Below are 20,633 nucleotides of genomic sequence, written 5' to 3'. Positions count from 1 at the left end.
TTTTTTGTTGATGGCTCTCTCATTCCCTTTTTGGAATTGCAAACCCTTTTTGACTTGCCCTCTTCTTCTATTAATGAATACAACATTATTACGTCTGCCATTCTATCTCATTTATCCTCCCTTTCACCCCCAGCTACCTTTCCCTCTTTTATCCCTACCTCACCTCTCTATCCTTTATTCTCCAGCCATCAACCCAAAGCTGCACATGTGTATACAATTTTGAACTCTAATGTTGGCGATCGTCCCGAATCTTCTGTTGAGATTGCATGGGAAAATGACCTAGATACTAATTTCCCTGTTTTGTTGTGGGATCGTGTCTGGTCTAAACTGTTCAAGACATCTATTGCTGCTCGCATTACTCAATCCTTGTTTTTTATTTATAATAGAGTCGTTATCACTCCTATTACTGTTCATAAGTTTTCCCAAACTTCATCTACCCTTTGTTGGTCATGTTCTAATGAGACTGGAACACTTAAACACTTATTATATGAATGTCCCTTTGTTTCCTCTTTTTGGAAGGAAGTTTGGAAGACTTGTATGCATATATTCTCTTGTTCCGCTCCGTTAACCTTACAGAATGTTTTATTAGGTTCTTTATCCGATGATGTTGATATTATAAGCTCGTCTGCCAGATTGTTAGACCTGTTCATCGCTATTGCATTCAAAGTCATTCTCTCGTGTTGGAAAGATAACTCTAAGATTACTGTTCTTACTTGGTGGAATTTTATATGTGATGAACACAGGATCTCTATTGCTGCCTCTTCTTCTACTCTCCTAAAAATTAAATCTGATCTTCTTTGGCTTCCTTTCACATCCTATCTTTCCTCTAATTCTCCCTCTTGCATGCTTCCTACTTAATCCCACATACATTCATTTTTTTTTTCTCCTTCTCTCTTTCTTCTCTTCTCTTCTCTTTCCTCTCTTCTTTTGTTCTTGCTCTCTTTCTGCTTTTTTACCTTTTACCTATTCCCTTTTCTCCTCTTCATTTTTATCCTTCTCATCACCCTAATTCGTTTTTACTGCATATGTTATGTAGTCCTTATTTGCATGTGTACTTTACATATCTTCTGTACACGCATAACATATGTACTATTGTTATCTTTTAAAACTCAATAAAACTTCTTAAACTGAAAAAAAAGGAAATTTGAACAAGAATTTGGTCAAATAATATATAATTCACATACAAAAGTTTGACACATCACAAAATCAACAGATCACCAATTCCCTCCTATATAGTTATCATATCAGGTCCATATCCTATACTCCTATGTACTTAGATGGCCAGATCCAGGCAGCCAAAAGATACTTCGCAACCGCAAAGAGCAGCCTAGAGCTGTCAGTTCTTAATACTCTAAGTGCATCCAGATACTTCCTTACACCCAGGATCCTACACAGCTGCAATATCCATCTACTCAGAGACGGCATCAAACTCCACTGGTTTCGCACAGAACTTCTCCATCGCCAACATCCGGATGATAGACCTTATATGCCTAAACCATGGAATATCTTGGGTACTACATAAGGCCAGAAAATCCTTTAGGTTTTGCCTATTTGCTCCTAAAGCCGGTGAGTTCTATTTTATACAACAATAAAACAGGGGCCTTAACTCAGCCTTACAGGAAATGTTCCTAAAAGCCAAATCAAGATATAACTGGATCACGCGCCTGCTCTTGGGTAACTGATAAACCAGTTTTCTGTTGATGGTAAAATGTTACAGTTAACATGGCCCCAGATCGCAGCACCATACAAGACCGCTCCCAGTGCTTTCACATAATAGATCTCAATTGCCGGGGCAGCTTTCTTGGACACCGTTCTATTAAAAAAGTCTTGGTCACTTGCCGAATAGTGAGTCAGTGAGCAAACGGATTTTTTGACTGCATTGATCAATCCAAATTTGATGTCAATCTTATCCCTAAGTAATCAAAGTGAGAGATCTGCTCTATTTTGCTTCTTGTACGGGTGAATAACAAATGCTGTTTTGGAGCATCACAACCATCCTTGTCCAAGTGATTTACTATATTGTTTATATGAAGTGAGAATAGAGTGGCGGCCAGGACATAACTCTTCCTGACCCCCTGCCAAAAACTAATCGGCTAGGTGAGCTGCTCCATGTCCCCCCACCTAACTCTAGCATAGTTATTTTCATGCAACTGTACCAAAATCTCAAGTAGGTTCGGTGGGGTGTCCAACCTTTCCAACGTGGACCACAGCGTAGCCCTAGGGAATAAATCGAAGGCTGCCCATAGGTCAAAAAAGGCAACAAAAAGACAGCCCCCCATTAATCACCGAAGTCTTCCAAAAAAGTCAATTAAAGCAAAAGATCTGATCGACCATGCTAGTACCACTCCTAAATCCCACTCGGAGGTTAGATAGAATATTTTTTTCCTGGATCCAATCCAGGAGATGTACCAGAATCGTTGAAGTGTCTATCAAAAGGATTGGTAGATAGTTGCTTGGGACACTATGCTGGCCATTCTTGTGGATTGGAACGATCTCTGCAATACGCCAAGGTTTAGGAATCGGCATGCCCCTCAAATTGGCATCTGAAAGATGATTAATGTAGGGTCCCCAGATTTCCAAGTTAGATTTACGAAGCTCATTTGGAATCTGGCCAGGACCAGGTGCTTTTGCCAATAAGCTAGTTCTAATGGCGTCTTCAGCGCCACATAGTTCGAACACAAGACTATTATGTTTCTTTAAACTTAATGCCAACTCCGGTTTGAGAGGTCTACCCATGGAATTACGTTGATATAGGAGTATAGGTTACTAAAATGGGATACTCAGTCCTCGTGTAGGACATGGTACCCAACTAAATTCTTGCCACCATAATTCCTCAGTGCCAAGGACGACCAAAAGCTTGCATTATCTTTAGCATTCATGGCATGAGACAACTTGTCCCAGAGTGCATCTTCGTATGCTCTTTTAGCAATCTCCAGTTCTTTTTTAAAAAAGTGCCATACACACCACAAGCTGAGAAGTGTCCTTAAATTTGGCTGCTGCCAATATTTGAGCTTTAGCCAGCTTACAACCTTTGGAATACTAGGGCGCTTCTTTCTGGATTGTGTAATTTTCCTTGATGTCTTACACCAGGTGATCCCTTATACTAATAAAGAATACCTTATGGAATGTTGAGAGTAGCAGACCTCTATCCTCTGCCAAGGCTAAAGAGCTGGTAGTGATTTTGGATAAATTGGCCCCAGACACTTTCTCCAGGGCCTCAGGATGTTTTTCAACCCATCCCCATCTAATTGCCTTTCCATTTTTGGAGAGCTCCACACCACCGACTTGTGCAAAACCCTGGATTGGTGGAACGTTTGCAAGGCTACCCAGCAATGACAGGCTAAGAGCATTGTGATCACTGCCTACCTTATCAATGACCCCCATGTCCTGTACAAAAGCGCACCCCTTCAATACAATTAAAAAGTAGTCAATACAGCTAGCATTGTCTGGCCTATTAAAGTATGTTTTCCTTTAATAACAGATAGGGTTCTACCATTTGCTGCTCTACGATTAAAATGTATTTTTTATTTATTTATAAAGTTCTAAATAGCGCAAACGATCCAGAAGGATAACAGAGTGCTTTACAATTTGAGGCAAAGGTAACAAATCAGAACATTAGTCTAACATTGGGAATTCTATCCTCTTAAGTGCTGCGTCGGGGCGTTGGCCGACGGCAGCACTACCTCCCCAGTGCTGCGCACGACCATTGGACGTCCATTCAGCACTAGTTCCAATGGACAGCGCAGCACTGGGGAGGGATATTTGCGCCGCATCTAAGGTGTTATCATTCCTAAAACCACCCATGTGTTACCCCAACATGTTTGAATATTTGTAAATATTCCATCATCCTCTACTGCTGCTTCCCACCCAATCACCATCATCCATACATGCAATCTTTAAAAAGTTGTCATTTTCTTTTGACAAGGGTTGTCTTTTTTGCCCGCTCCTGCCATTGCAGGGATTCTCAGCCAGTAAGGATTCTGCTCCCCATTGTTTGGGGAGGCCAGTGTCCAGGCACTTACCCCTGTGCTCCAGCAGAGAGGTCTACACCAGCGTCTTGTCATGCTCCCTACTCTAAGAGTGCAGGATGCAGGCATCCATCGATCCACCCGCCTGCCATGGGATCATCTTCTCATCTAGACTTTAGAGTTACACTATCTCTGTCCTGGAGTCTTCTATTATAGCCTTATAGCCCACCATAGCGGGCCACACCGGCTATCAAAGGCCTGCTACTGCGTTAAAAGGCATGAGCCGAAGGCCAGGGACTTTAACAAGTGAGCTGTACCCTAAAAGCCGGTATAGCCCTGCTACAAAGGGCTATAAGGCTATCAGAACATTCTGCCAGTAGAGGGCAGAATGTCCTAACAAATAAAACAAAGGTCTCTCGGAGCTCAAGGGGAGGTCTTGTGGTCGCGGAACCTTTGGCTCCTCCTTCGGTGCGGGGTGCGCAAGGGCTTCAGCTCCATCGTCTGATTGTTGTTTTCCGCCATCGGGTTCGGATGAAACTTGCTGCGCTCCGGTTCGGAACAGTTTCCAGACCTCTTCGACGCGCAATTACATTCACCAGCATAAATTGTCAGCATAGACTCACAGATGGCAGAGTTCAGGTGTTGGGGTTGAGGCTATTAGAGCCTGCTGTCAGTAAGGCTCAAGTAAGGAGGACAACCAACTAGTCTTTGGAGTCCTCTTGGGACCTGGGTTCAACAGATGCAGGACCAGTCTTTCTCACCCTGGCAAGAGGCAGCAGGTCAACCATTAATATAAATGGGGTGACCCAGAAAAAGTCATTACGTAGCGTTGCAGCCATTGGGGACCATGTTACAGTAGGCAGGTGGGGAATTCTCCATTTTGCATCCTCTAACAAATCTTGATCAAATTACATAAGAGGTTCAAAAGGGGAGTTTATATCACATGCCACTATGACCTCACCTTTACGCTTGTAGCCAGAGGGAAATTCCTTGATAGTACTTATGACTTGGGTCTCTGCTTTCTGCCCATCCACCCGATTATACACATTAATCAGCACCATAGAGTTCCCACTACAGGGGTCTACCCTAGCCAGCACATCCTGGGAAGTAACAGTTTGGTCTCTTACTGAACACTGTAGGTCTCTCCTAACCCATGTCACCAAACCCCCCCCCCACCACCTACCCCAGGTTTTACCCTAGACGACCCTATTGAGTTCACACAGAATGAGGTATACCCATCCTAGCCACAGGTGAGACACTTCGTGTGTCCTGGAAGAGACATGTTAGTCTATGAACGGTCCACAATCTGTGTCCCTTCCAATTTAGCACTTATCCCAGCCACGTTTCTTTTTCATGTCAAAACAGTTCCCTGACAAACGCACAAGGCTGAGCCCTCTGAATAGGTCATGCAGCCTTTGGACCTCCAAACACATATTTGGGAGGATGATGAGAAGAATAAAAAAGAAGAAATCAATTTTAGAACAGGTGCAGATATTTATAATATTACACTAGATATTCACTGGCATAAAATAAGCTAGACGTAATCCTCTGTGAAAGAAGATGCAATCACTGAAATAAGCCTCTGTGCCTTTTGTGAAACACCGGTCTCTTCTTTCTTATGAAATGAGAACAAATAGAATATTACATTTTTCAATGTTAGAAGAAAAACATAAATAACCATTAAAATGAATGATGACACAAAACGAATTGCCTCTTCCATGGATCATCTTTATCAACTATGAAAAGACTACAATGGATTCAGAACTCTGGTGCCAGGCTGCTCCTGCATGTAAAGTCACAAGCCTACATCTACTTTGCCTTGGGGGCTCTACAAGGGCTACAGGTTGCCAGAAGATCCACTTTCAAAGCTGATTTGCACCACCCACTGAGCAATATATGGAACAGGACCACTTTTCATCAAGAATAAAATCACCGAATACATACAACAAAGGATTGGCAAACTCACCTCAAAACGCAGCCTACAAGAAAAAAACATGGGTTGTGTATCTTTCTCTCTTCAAACAGCTAAACTTTGGAATTCACCACCTCCAAACATAAGAGCCACAAATACCTATCTTATCTTCAGAATATTACTCAAGAGTTGGCGCTTTCCTACATGACCACCATACTCAAAACGTAAATATACAGCATATGCCTGTGTATGTAAACATGTATAATTTGATGACATATATATATTTAGATATGTGCATTGCTTTGCAAAAATACATACATCTATATATACACATACATATATATATATATATATATATATATACACACACACACATACACACACACACACACAGAAGGGTGAATGTACCCCAATTTTAAAGTAAAACGTGGAATCCGCCAAGGCTGCGTTCTAGCCCCGCTGCTTTTTACCTTATTTATTAATGAAGCTGACGCAGCACTTAAATCGATACAGGCGGATTCCCCACTAGTGGAAGGCAAGGAAGTCCCAGTCCTGCATTTTGCGGACGACACTGTGCTTTTATCTAGAACGCTGGTATGCATCCAGAGGTTAATCAATGGGTTTGCGGCTTTTATTAGTAAGGGGAAGTTGAGGATAAATAAGGCTAAAACTTTTACAATGGTATGCAGCCCGAAATACAAGAGTTTGAAACATTTTTTTATTGAAGGCAACAAAGTACAAAACGTGGATAATTTTTGTTATTTAGGAATTTATTTTTCTTCGGATGGGAAAGGGAAACACGAATTGTCTCATGTTCAGGCTAAAAAGGAGGAAAAGTATACATGGTGTTTTTAAATTTGCTTCTAACTTGGGGGATCGCCGCATGAAAGACATGGTTAATATTTATAAAGCAAGATGCACATCTGTTGCACTCTATGGGGCTGGGCTTTGGGGATACCAACCTTGCGGTGAATTACAAATGGAAGAGAATTGTTTTATAAAAAAGCTTTTATGTCTTCCCGCCTCAACCTTCTCTAAACTTATTCATTGTGAAGTTGGTCTTAATTATCTGATGGATTTAATAGCCCTGAGACCACTTCAGTTATGGAGATCAATATGGTAAAAGAGGAGACCTTTTTTACTAAGTCTAATATTAATGACTGCATGCAATTGGATAATTACCTAAAGATCCCCTGGCTTAATTATCTAGCAAATTCCTTTCGGGTCATATTCGATCGAACTACTTTGGAAAATCAAAATGAAGTATCTGGTTTGTCCAAACAGGAGTTAAAGAGTACCTTCCTGTCCTATAAGAATGAACGCAGGCTGAATATAGCAAGGAAGCAAACCACGTATCGGCTTTATCATAGATACGGAGGGCTTCCAAACATACCTCTCATTTGTCACGAGACCTTCTCACCGCTATGTTTTAACCAGAATGAGGTTAGGCCTTGTGAATCATTTAGTTGCGTTCCCTATGATGAAACAGCGCCCCGTTTCACTATACCTATGTGACGGGAACACAAAGCAGAGCACCTTGCACTTTTAACTCTTATGCGATTTGTACCTGTCTTTTAGAATTTTTTATCTTAAACCATTGTTTAAAAAGTATGATGCTAAAACCACTAATGCTGCTATGATCCTACTTTTTGCACTCAGAACCTGAGATTTGTTTTTATACTATTACATTTATTTTAAGTTCAATCAATGCCAGGAAGAGTATGTTGTTCTAACGTAATTCACCATCTCCACAATGGTTGGGGATGGTCTCATTAATTAACCCGTTCCGTGCTGCCGTCGACTACCTCCCTAGTGCTGCCGTCGGCTAACGGCTGACGCAGCCCTGCCCACCCTTTAAAACGCCCGCAAAGCGGCGGACAAAACGCTGCAGTTAAGGCGTTAAGCATCTTGCACTATCTGTAGCCTACGTGTCCTGGTTCCCCGTTATTAAAACCATGTAATGCTGCTATGAGTTTGCTGTTTACATTAGAACTGACGCAGTTTCTGCACTTTAAACTTTGCACTTTCAGAAGCCTACTTGTCCTGGATCTCTATTACTAAAATTATGTAATGCTGCTATGAGTCTATTGTTTACATTAGGAGAGTTGATACAGTTTATGATGTTTAATGGAATCAGTATTTGTATACCATTTTTATTATGGATGTCGACTTTTTTCATTTCTTTTATGTAATGTGATTATATTGTGATTTTATGGTTGTATGTTTCAACCGAATAACTCTTATTTGAATTGAATATATACACACACATACATATATACACAATATATTAAGAATTCTGGTTTAAAATCTATAGATATTCTTATAGTTCTACTTAACAAACGTATATATTACTTCAGGTTAAAATATACATCTCTGTATATATATTATGTTATGCTTAACATGCATATTTGTCACTGCATAGTTTACATACAAGGTATTTGAATATATGCTTATGGGTCTCAGCGTTATTTAATTTTGTATCCCTCACTATGGTGATGGAAGTTTGCTCGTGATAAGAAAGATTACAAGACTGGTAGAGTATTTACTTTCTCTAGAAAATTCGACACTGCAAAAAGACAGGCTTTAGTTTCTAACACACCTGACAGCAATGTACCAGTGTAAACAGGCAATGAGTCTTCTAATACTAAGGCCAGCTCTGGAAGTAGCAATTATGAGTCTGATGATAGCAGTACTAATAACCAACTTACTAAATTATCCACTGATTATACACCTTCTGAGGAACTTGGTTTTCGCATAGAGGACCGCCGTCAAACACTTTGTTCTCACAATCCTACTAAGAAAAACGGAGACGATGCAACAACCACAGAAAACAGAGGTGGAAAATTCAGAGGCAGAGGGGGCAGTGGCAAGAAGTGGCCCCAAAAGTGAATGGGATCAAAGATTCAGATAAAACAGTGATAAATCTACCTGATGTTCAACTATCAGTCGCTGAACTCCAACTGCTCTCTTTTGGTTTATCATTCTGTCCTGAAAACAGTTTCAAATATGCACAGGCTCGAGTTGACTTATTCAAATTTATTCGTAAATTGAAACTTTTAAAGCACTTCAAGTTGAATAAAAATCAATGAAACTGCCAAGACAAATAGACCTATAACCACATCAGGCAGCAACCTACAGGTAGAAGATATTCATCTATTAAGATCTATGCATGATTTAGCTCAAGATGATGATAACAGTGCTAGCTCTACTCAAGATGACCTTACTGAACTCTGATTACAGGGTAACCAAATAAGCTCAACCCCCTTTCGGTTTCCGTCTACATTTATACCATTGATGCCTAAAGATGCAATAGATATCTTTAGTGACTGTGTTGTTGAATATCTCAAACAATTGAATCGAAATGTACTGCGCAAGGACAAACAAAGGAAGTTTCAAGATAAGTAATATTCTACACTTATGCGCAAACTTCAAAGCAATGGTAATATCATCATAAATAAGTTGGTGAAAGAGGGTAATATTGTGCTCTGGTCCCGTGATCTGTATATGCAAGAAGTAGAAAGGCATCTAAGTGATAATGCATGTTATAGCAAAGCCACTTTTAAAGGACCTCAAACATGTTAAGGATTCCGTTTTTAAGGAACTAGCACAATGGAAAAGAATGGGACACTTAAGCAACAAGCATTTGCAATGCAATAGGTCTCGCATTAGAAAAGTTTGAGCTATTCGTATTGAAAATAACAAATTTTGTATTTGTTTTGGTTTTGAAAATAGCAAAAGTAATAGCTTTGTCATTTACAATGCCAATAGTTTTAACTTTCGCAAATGTGACACCTATAGCATTTGTAATACAATTTGTGTTGTATTTACGTGACTTAGATGTATTGATATTACAAATAACAATGGCTTACATTTTTTTCAAGAATTAATACTTAAATAATAGCTATTGTAATTTATATTGGCAATAGCTTAAACTTTTGTGAATAACTTTCGTGAAGATTATGTTTAGTGTATTTTATTGTGACGAAAATCCACAAACAGAAGTGAAATATTAACATCTTTTTGTTACATTTTTAATAAAGCTTGAAACATTGAGAGAACATATTTGAACAAGGTGTTGTTGAATGGTTGCACAGATTGATGCTGTGGTGGCGCTGAGTGATGTGATCGCGAACGAGTGATGTTGTGGCGTTCAGTGATGCTGTGGTAGCACATGGTGATACTGTGGTGCCCCTGAGTGATGCTGTGGTGGTGCGGAGTGATGCGCTATGCTATGTTTTGCTTTGGTATCCTATCTTTTGTTGTGTTATGCTATGTTTTGCTATGCTATGCTTTGTTATGCTATGCTTTGTTATGCTATGCTATGCTTTGTTTTGCTATGTTATGTTTTGTTATGCTATGTTATGTTATGCTATGCTATGCATTATTATGCTATGCTTTGTTATGCTATGCATTATTATGCTATGTTTTGTTATGCTAAGCTTTGTTTTGTTATGCTATGCTATGTTGTGTTTTGTTATGCTAAGTTTTGCTTTGCTATGTTTTGTTATGCTATGTTTTGTTATGCTATGTTTTGTTATGCTATGCTATGTTTTGTTGTACTATGGTTTGTTTTGCTATGCTTTATTTTGTTCTACTATGGTTTGTTTGGCTATGCTTTGTTATGTTATGCTATGCTTTGTTATGCTATGTTTTGTTATGCTATGCTATGTTTTGTTGTGTTTTGTTGTGCTATGTTTAGCTATCCTATCCTATGCTTTATTTTGTTATGATATTCTATGTTTTGTTGTGTTTTGTTATGCTATCCTTTGCTTTGTTTTGCTATACTATGTTTTGTTATGCTATACTGGTGAGGGTCTGTGAGGGTGTGTGAAGGTGAGGGGGTGTGAGAGTGAGGGGGGTGAGGGTGCGTAATGGTGAGAGGGTGTGTGAGGCTGAAAGGGTGTGAGAGTGAGGGTGTGTGAGGGTGAGGGGCTGTGAGGGTGAGGGGTTGAGGGTGAGTGAAGGTGTGTGAGGGGGTGTGAGGGTGAGGGGGTGTGAGGGTGAGGGGGTGCGAGGGTGAGTGAGGGGGTGTGAGAGTGAGGGGGTGTGGGGGTGTGAGAGTGACGGGGTGTGAGGGTGGGTGAGGGTGCGTGAGGGTGTGGGAGGGTGAAGGGGTGTGAGGGTGAGGGGGTGTGAGGGTGAGGGGGTGTGAGGGTGAGGGGGTGTGAGGGTGAGGGGGTGAGAGGGGGGCTGAGGGCGGGGGGTGAGAGGGGTGTGAGGGTGAGGGTGAGTGAGGGGGAGTGAGGGTGAGGGATTAACAGAGACAACAGAGATAAGGTGCAAAAGGAGTTTAACTACCGAGAAAGAAGTGAGAGAACGAGAAATGCAAGAAAGGAAAGAGAAGTGGAACTAAGAGTGAGCCGTGGGAGGGGGAAGAGGAGAATGTGTGAGGCAAACAGCAAGTACAAAAGAGAGGAGAGTGATGGTAGAAAGGAGAGAAGAGATAGTGAGAGCAGAAAGGAGAGAAGAGATAGTGAGAAGAAAATAAACGGAGCAAGAGAGAAGTGAAACCAGAGGATGGAAAAGAAACGTGAAGAGAGACACAGACGACATGGTGTGAAGAATAGAATAGAGAGAGAAAGAGAGGGAAGTGAGAGAATTGGAAAGTCGGGGCCGAGAGACGGCAGGCAGATAGAGAAACGACCAGTGGGTAGGTAATAGGGAAAGAGAGACAAGGAGAGGGTACAACAGCGATGAAGGAAGGGGAAGACAGTTCAAGAGAGGGCAGGACTTCGCTCAGGATTTATTTTTTGGTGTATGGAATATTCATTTTGCACATGCAAGTCACTTTGAAACTTTCCTACAATATATTACTTTAGCCATAAATTGTTCGCTTTGACAAAAAAATCCAAAATTGCTGGTTTTGGGCATTTTTGCTACCATCACATATCTTAATTGGCCCTTTGGACGAGTGATTTGACCTAGAAATGCCTCCTATTCAGGTTTCCAGTCACGATTACTGATTACCGGCATTAAAATAAAATTTGCAGAGTGCGGATAAACTAATTAGGGTGTTGTGCGCAAGGAAATTAAACCGACGCAGAGCAAATTCCTGGTGACCATTATTCATTGTGACTATTTGTCAGTAGTATGATCTCGAGTAATTGCCCAAACGAACATAGTGCAACTATCTTAGGAAGTAAAAAAGGGGGTGAATAAAGTTAGAAGGGTTACGTTTCAAAATGAAGCGGTATTGCAGCATGGGTCCTGGCAGGTGGGCGGTGACTGAAAGTCACTCGCTGGTGGGTGGGAAACAGATAAACGGGGGTCATTACAATTTCACCCATAGGGAGACATACCTTGTATTGACCGTGCGTCCTGCCCCACTTACTGCTTTTAAAGCCAGCCGCCCGCTTTGCCTAGGTCGTGCCCGTCTACAGGACCCAAAATCTGGAAATGCTCCTTCAGCTCGAAGTTATACACGGAAATGTGGTCTCTGTGGCAGGGCACAGGCTGAGGGAATGACCAACTACCCGCATGCGTGAGCGACAATCACGTCGGATGAGTGCACCGCTAACGCAGTGATAGGGTGGTCAGCGCTTCGGTAATTGGAGAGCGCATGCGTGCTAGAGGAGACTAAACCAAAAAGACCAGGCGGATAATACTCGGATTTAGGAGGTTAGAGCCCAAACAGATACGCGGTATGCAACCACTGAACCTTAATGAAATTACTGAAATCTGGTCAGTGCGTGCGAATCCCTTAATATTACTAACTTGGTTTCCTAATGTGCGTCTTTATGCTGGAGGGCGGGGGCTGCCTGCGCATGCGCGCCATTTGTAAGTTTCGTTTTCAGTAGCGAGCCCCGGAGCGAAAACGAAGTGGCAGCTGAAGTCCCGGGTCCCAGCGGAGCTCCCATGCCCAAGGGAAGAGCCCTGCTTCGTGCTTGCCTGGCAGAGGAGCTCGAGTGCTTTGCAGGGCTCCCATGAGAAGCCCGGTGTGTTCCAGATGGTGCGAGCCCGGTGAGGTAAGGGAGGTGGCGGGGTGTGTGCCTGCGTGTGTGTGTCTGCGTGTGTGTGCGTGCGCGCGCGTGTGTGTGTGTGTGTGCCTGCCTGCGTGTGCATGTGTTATGTGTGTGTTTGCGCACTTCAGGGAATGTGAGGCAGGGGATGTGCACGGCGCCGGCCTGGACGTGCGCGTCCACAGACACCAATCGCCGCATGTGCCCAACCCCTGTCTCAGATTCCCAGGAGACGGGCAACATTAGTTGTCGAGCTGGACGCAATGTTTTGCATTGCTTTCTCCAGCTCGACCTCAAAAGGAATTTTGTTTTTAAAAAATGATTACCCAACCACCCCAGTGTTGTACTTCATCCCTAAGGTGCATAAAACCACAATTCTTTTATCTGGCAGGCCGATTATATCTGCCCAAAAAGGATTACTAGAACCAATGTCCAAATATGTGGACTATTTTCTACATGAGTTTGTGGAAAATGTACCTTCATATATTCGAGATACAGGTCACTTTCTGTCTAAAATCCAAGGGTTTGAGTGGAAACAGGAGTATATTCTTATTGTTATGGATATATGTTCATTATATACCAGCATCCACCACACTGATGGGCTATCAGCAGTTAAACATTTTTTATCTAAACGCAATATTGAATGTTACCATCACAATGAAATGCTTTTCAGTATGATCAATATGTGCTTTACCAACAACTATTTCATTTTTGACAAAGAGGTTCATCAACAGCTACGTGGGGTGGCGATGGGGGCATGCTTTTCTCCCAGCTATGCGTGTCTTCACGTTGGCTGGTGGGAGGAGCACATCCTCAAAACCACCCACGGGGAGCTGAATGACATGCATGTCAAACAGTGGTGGCACTTTGTAGATGATGTGTGCATAATCTGGGAGGGATCTATTGAATATGCTTTTAATTTTGTTAATGAAATCAACAAGAATGATGTAAAATTGAATTTTTCAGCTCAGGTCAGCAATGAAAGTGTACAATTTCTGGACGTCGAGGTATATATTAAACATGAGAATATACATACTAAACTTCACAGAAAAAGTACTGCTGGAAATGCAGTACTGCATGCCAGCAGCTCTCACCTTAACCCCCTCATTAAAAGTATCCCCTACGGGGAATTTTTAAGAATAAGGCGAATCTGTGATTCAGATCAGGACCTTAAATTCTGTCAAAATTAGGCATTCCAGAGGTTTAAGGATCGAGGGTACAAGGATAGGGATCTTAATTCGGCTATGATTAAAGCTAACAGTCACACCAGAGATGAATGTTTATATAGTGCTAAAACTGACACCACATCCAAGAGTAGCAACAATGTAACTGACCAATCAGGACCTAAGGATACAGTGAAACTAATAACTTATAGTCGCTAGGAGAGGCAACTCAGGAAAATTATTTACAAAAATTGGTCCATTGTGAAAACAGTCTTAACAATGTCACAATTGGTGCCTAAGTTACCTGCGCTAACTTTTAGACATGCACCCTCTATGTAGGATGCACTGGTGAAAGCTAGTCCAAAAGGTCACAAATTCATCTAATTGGTTGTCTAAAAGAACGGGTTTTTATAAGTGCAGCTCGTGTCGAGCATGTAAATTCAGGAAAAATACTAGTGAATTCTCTACAGCATTTGGATCTAAACCTATGATAATCAAGTGTTTGTTAACTTGTCGTACAGACTTTGCAGTCTAGGTTTTAGAATGTTCATGCAAATTAAAATACGTGGGCAGCACTAAACTACAAGTTTATAACCGCATACTGAAACATTTGTGGGCTATAGCAAACTCTGACCCTAGTTACCCGTTAGCTCGACATTTTAAACGTGTGCACAACAAAGATCTTAAAAACCTGAGCTACTTTGTGATTGACTGTGCCTAGATCACTAGGAGGCAACATAGAGAAAACACTTAGACAGTTAGAGTCTCATTATATGTTACCCCTTGATACTAAGATGCCCAACGGTCTCAACACAGGGGAGGACCTACATACCTTTTTATAATCAATTAGACAAGACTCTACTGGAATGTATTGGATTTTCAGTTTTGGCCTATAAATAAATTGTCTCCTTTACAGGTTGTCCGTCATTATCCCTGGGTTTTAGCTATATTTTGCTCTGGTTTTACCTCTGGCTTTTACTTGGGTTTTTACCTGGTTTTACCTCTGGTTTGACTTGATTAATTGCGTAGCTTTGCCTGGATTTTTAATGGAAACGTGGGAAAATGTACATGTAATCTCTTTAAGCCATAGTGATTTTAGTTTTGTATATTTTTATCCCTATCAGGCTGCACTGTATGATGTTAAAATAATGCACTAGTACTTTATATGTACATTGATGTATACAGGTACAATGTTATGTTATGTTATGTTATGTTATGTTATGTTAAATGGGACTTTTATAGCGCAACGGCTACTCCAAAGGAGTGTCCCGGCGCTTTTGTGCTCCAGACCAAAGAAAGAGCTGGAAAACATAACAGTGAAAAGAGCAGGGGCCTAAAAGAGGGGGCAGATTATCCAGTGAACAGCCAGGTTTTTAAGTCTTTTCTGAAGGCAAGCAGGTTAGCGGAGTTTCGCAAGGACACCGGTAAGGAATTCCATAGCTGCGGAGCAAGAAAGCTAAAGGACCGGCCGCCTAGCTGAGCCCTTTTGATGCGTGGCACCAGAGCCAAAGCTTCTGACCTGAGGGATCGTACAGGTCGATAGAAGTCCAGCCTCCTCTGAAGATATTTGGCACCATTGCCATGCAAGGCCTTATGGGCGAGAGTCATGGCCTTGAAAAGTATCCTCTTCCGCACCGGAAGCCAGTGAAGGGATACAAGGAGATTGGAGGCACTGGTGCGGCGGTGCAGGCCAAAAATTGCACGAGCAGCAGCGTTCTGAGTAACCTGCAAACACTGGAGGAGGTATTCAGGCAGACCCAGATATAGGACATTTGCATAGTCCAATCTGGACCCTATGAGTGCCTGAACAGTGATCCTCCAATGTTCCTCCGAGAAAAGGGGAAAGAACTTGCGCAACATTCTGAGTATCCCAAAGCATGTTCCCGTAAGAGTGGAAACCTGGGATTTGAGCGAGAGCTCGTTGTCAATTTTAACCCCCAGGTTCTTAGCCCACTTAGAGGACTGAGTGGGAGGGAACATGTCAGCAGGCCACCATCCCTGCCAATCTGGTTCTGATGGGCATCCGAAGAATAGTATTTCGGATTTGTCCGAGTTGCATTTGAGGCTGTTGTGTGAAAACCAGCTAAAGACAGCCCCAAGGCACTCGCAGATCCTTTCTCCATCGAACTCTTCGCTCTTACGACAGGTGAATAGAAGCTGGGTGTCGTCAGCATAAGAGACAATCCGGGCCCCGTAGGACTCCGCCAGTGTCGCCAGAGGGGTCATAAGGATGTTAAATAGAGTGGGGCTCAGTACAGAGCCCTGAGGCACTCCGACTCCCAATGGCGGCATCTCGGCGGACCCGGGTGGGACCCAGACCGTCTGCCGGCGGTTGGCCAGAAAGGAACGAAACCAGTTGAGCACCGTCCCCCCTAGACCGATGTTATGAAGTCTAGTGAGGAGATCCTCGTGGGGGACGGTGTCAAACGCCGCCGACAGGTCTAACATGACTAACATCACCCTGCCTCCTGTGTCCAGCACCTCCTTCACGATCTCCGAGACTTCCAGGAGTGCCGTCTCGGTGCTTAAGTTGGAACAAAAGCCCAATTGGGATTCATGAAGTAACTCATTAGACTCCAGGAAGTTAGAAAGCACGCTGTGCACGTGTTTCTCCAGGATCTTGGTCAGTGCTGGAAGGAGCGAGATTGGCCTATAATTAGAAGGCGCCTCTGGATCAAGATTGGGCTTCTTGATCAGGGGGATGACCATGGCTTGCTTCCAGGCCTGGGGCAGAAAACCCTGACTCAGGGATAAATTGAGGATAGGATTAGCTATTGGATTAATGACATCTGCCATTTTCGCTAAGAATTTTGCTGGACACGGATCTAACGGTGAGCCTGATTTAAGGTTCCTCATCAAGGCTAAGGATGCGGCAACCGGAAGGGGAGGAAAGTCTAGCAAAGCTGGGCCAGGAGGAGACAGGAAGGCTGTCTCCGTCGGCATCGTAGATAAATCATCTAACGCTCTCGACGGGAAAGAATCCTGAATTAGCCTGATTTTGGTGGTGAAGAAATTGGCAATAGTGTTAGCCCAGGTCTCCACCGGGGCACCCTGAGTAGAGGTTGTCCGGGGGCTGGTGAATTCACGTACAATTGAAAAAATCTCCTTACAGGAGTTAGCTGCGTCTTCAATCCTTTTAGCGAAGTAACATTTCTTGCCCTGTAAGATAAGATCGTGGTAAGACTTCATCATGATTTTATAGCGTTGTTTGGCTTCAGGCTCATACTGGACTCTCCACGCCCACTCAGCTGCTTTACATTGCCTACGAGCGTGGGCTAAATCCTCCGTAAACCAGGGGGCAGAGACCCGCCGGGCAGCAGATCTGGGTGGCTGTGAGGGAGCGAGCTCATTTAGTCTGGCAAGAAGCCAGGATTGTAGGCTCTCCAGATCTTTCTCCAGGTCGCCAGTACAGGAAACAGGGTGATCTGCCAGAGCATGCGTTAGCATGTCAGGGGTCACCCGGTGGAATGCCCTATAGCTGCTGCCCTGCTGCCTCATGACACTGGCCGGAGAGGTCACAGTAGAAGGTATTTCAAAGTGGGCAAGATAATGATCAGACCAGACGACTGGCAGAAGAGTTACAGCCATGATAGGTGTGGTGGAAAACACCTGATCGAGTGTGTGGCCTTTGTTGTGGGTCGGACCAGAAAGATAGGGGGAAAGGCCTAAAGTGGATGCAATATCCAGCAATTTGATGGCGTCCTGGTCATTATGGTCGTCCATATGGAAATTAAAATCTCCCGCCAGTAGGCACAGCTCCGATCTAAGGACAAGGATCGACATGGCCTGCTGGAGATCATCAAGAAAGGATCCCACTGGGCCCGGAGGTCTGTAAACAATCAGACCCTTCAGCGCTTGTTGCGGCGATAGGGAGATGGTAAAGGCTAAAGAGTCCGCCCCTGCGATGGTGTGAGTATGCGTGACCGTGCACGGAAAAGATTTTTTAACAACCAAGGCAACTCCTCCTCCCCTACCCTTGTCTCTGTCCTGTCGATGGATGGTATAGTCCGTGGGGATGGCTGCCACAATGTGAATGTTTACAGGACTGAGCTCATTTTGCACATCTATATCTATTTAATATGCACTTGCAATGTATATTTATGATGAAATCAAGCATCTACTGGTTAGTCTCACATGATAATGGCAGTTATGATTATAATAACTGGTCTTTAGATGGTAATATTATTTTAAAATATTCATCACCATGTCATGCACGTAATTTTGCCTGCTGAAGCGATTATGTCTTCTAGTATTATGCTTAAGGAAAAGGGCGGGCATTTTTTTTTCACCACGTCATGTGATCAAGGCAGTGTTTCACTGTCTAAACACGTAATGCTGGGCACTTGCCATGATATAAGATGCTGATATCCTTGCAATAAGGCACTTTAAAGCAACCTTAAGGACAGTGTGGTCTGTACCTGATGTTTGCCGTGAGGGTGGCGATACAGGATTGAGATATATATATTCTATATATATGAGGTGGTGGGCTTCGGTAGCCCACCACCTCCTGAAAGAAAGGCGCGTCTGGGTTGAAGGACCTCCGAAACTGGGTCCTAGATGTGCTCACTCTTCCCAAAAACGGAAAGTCGACGCCGTGTAATTTCATTAATTCTTTGTCTGCTGTAAAGTGTAAAACGCGTTTCGCCTGCCCAGCAGGCTTGCTCACTAACAACTTTAATAAAGTTTTTCGTCAATTTAACTGTGTTGAGTTTTTTGGAAGAGTGAGCATATACATATATATATATATATATATATATATATTCTTATATGTCTACTTAACAAATGTATATATTACTTAAGATTAAAATATACATCTCTCTATATATATATATTATGTTATGCTTATCATGCATATTGGTCACTGCATAGTTTACATACAAGTTATTTGATTTTATACTTATGGGTCTTTGCTTTATTTAATTTTGAATCCCTCACAATGTGTAAATATGATCATAACAATTGTATCAATAAGTGATTCATTACTGAAATATCAGGGAAAATATCAAATAAATATAAATAAGTAAACACTTTTTTTAAAAATAGTTTTATGTACAGCAACACTTGAAAGACTGACTTTAACCCCTTGCATGCTCATGACGAGCTCAGCACGTCATGAACTACAGTGCTCCGGTGCTCATGACGAGCTCAGCTCGTCATGGCCATTAGAACGCTCGCACGCTGGGTTAATTCCCCAGCTGTGCTGAACGTTCTATTGAAACGGGTGTGGCTGTGACGCACTGTAGCTCATGACGAGCTGAGCTCATCATGAGCACCGGGGCACTGTGCGTGCCCCTCCGCCCAACAGCACAGCAGGAAAATTACCCCAGCAGCCAAAGGGTTAACTATTTAGCGATACAAGTATATACATATAGGACTTTATAAAATACAATTTTATATCTTTTTATAATTTTCCATATACATGTATTCCTTTCTATGTAGTTATGTATCTATATATTTATCACGTTACCTACTCCTAATGTAGAAGACAAAATATTTTAAAACCTTCAATTCTCTCCAATTCACTACTCTCTCATCCTATACCACTTTCAATATAGCCCTACCTGTACTCTGACTAAACCCAAACCTCATTGCACTACTATGATCTCCCGAACAACCCTTTCTACACTCTTCCCTCCTCTATCCCTCTTTTGATTCATCCCAAACCTTATTTCATTACTATGATCTCCCAAATAACACTTTCTACACTCTTCCCTGCTCTATCCCTCCCATGACTCATCTCAAACATATTTTTACTACTATGATCGCCCGAATAACTCTTTCTAGATGCTTTTAGACGCTTCCCTCCACTAACCCTCCTCTGACTCATCTAAAACCTCATTTGACTACAATGGTCTACCAAATAATACTTTCTAAACTCTTCCTTTCTCTATCCCTCCTTTATCTTATTCAATTCAACTAACAGACTCGCATGTCCACCGTTTGAAGGAACAACTCATATTTCCTTATGCTAACCTACCACTAATCCACTCTGGATTTCTGCGTAGAGTGCTACTAGCCAAAAAGCGCTTCAATGCCTTGTCAGTGGTAGCAAGCCCTATATAATTACAATGTATAAAATCACAAATGGCAAAGAAGTGTGAAACACTCGACTTGTGTATTAATGAAATATATTTCCTTTGCACAGACCACAGTATCACACGCAAATTCTTACCGGGTAGGCAGCATGCTCTGTCTTTCCTCTTCAGGGAGGTCATCATCCTTCCCCTCCTCAGTTGAAGACCACTCTGCCTCCTCACTCCGCATGCTCTCCATTTTGAGTTTCTTGCGTCTCCGTCTCCGCTTGCGCAGGGGTGTGTCCCTGTTCGCTAGCTCTGTATCTTGGCTGGGACTTATTTGAGGGGTAACAAATGCAGAAGTGGGATCTCCTGGAGTTGTGGGCTCCTCATCATCTTTAATCTCCAACGGTAGAGGGGATGTGCAAAGGTGGGAGGGAACACTTTCCTGACAGAGAGGAGAATCAGAAGATGAGCACATGTTCAACAGCACAGATTCAAGAGACAAGCTAACCACTGACCACAGATATGTAATCACTCCCACTACCAAAAAATGCTTGCCTAATTTTTTTAGGCGTACATCCGTGTTGGTGCGCTCATTCAAAATGACAGCTGCA

General features: G+C 42.6%; 1 protein-coding gene across 11 annotated transcripts in view; it reads right to left on the bottom strand.

Annotated features, from left to right (window-relative positions):
- Positions 1-20,633, bottom strand: part of LPIN3 (lipin 3) — a 428,785-nt gene that overhangs the window by 208,044 nt on the left and 200,108 nt on the right. For all 11 annotated transcript variants that reach the window (XM_086932215.1, XM_086932217.1, XM_086932218.1 and 8 more), the window contains one exon: positions 20,175-20,464. In XM_086932215.1, the coding sequence (XP_086788341.1) occupies positions 20,175-20,464 (290 nt within the window). The remainder of the gene's footprint in view (positions 1-20,174; positions 20,465-20,633) is intronic.

This window comes from Lissotriton vulgaris, chromosome 7, assembly GCF_964263255.1.
Source record: "Lissotriton vulgaris chromosome 7, aLisVul1.2, whole genome shotgun sequence".
Lineage (NCBI taxonomy): Eukaryota > Metazoa > Chordata > Amphibia > Caudata > Salamandridae > Lissotriton > Lissotriton vulgaris.
Note: the sequence above shows the minus strand (reverse complement) of the source record. Positions and strands in the feature narration are given on the sequence as shown.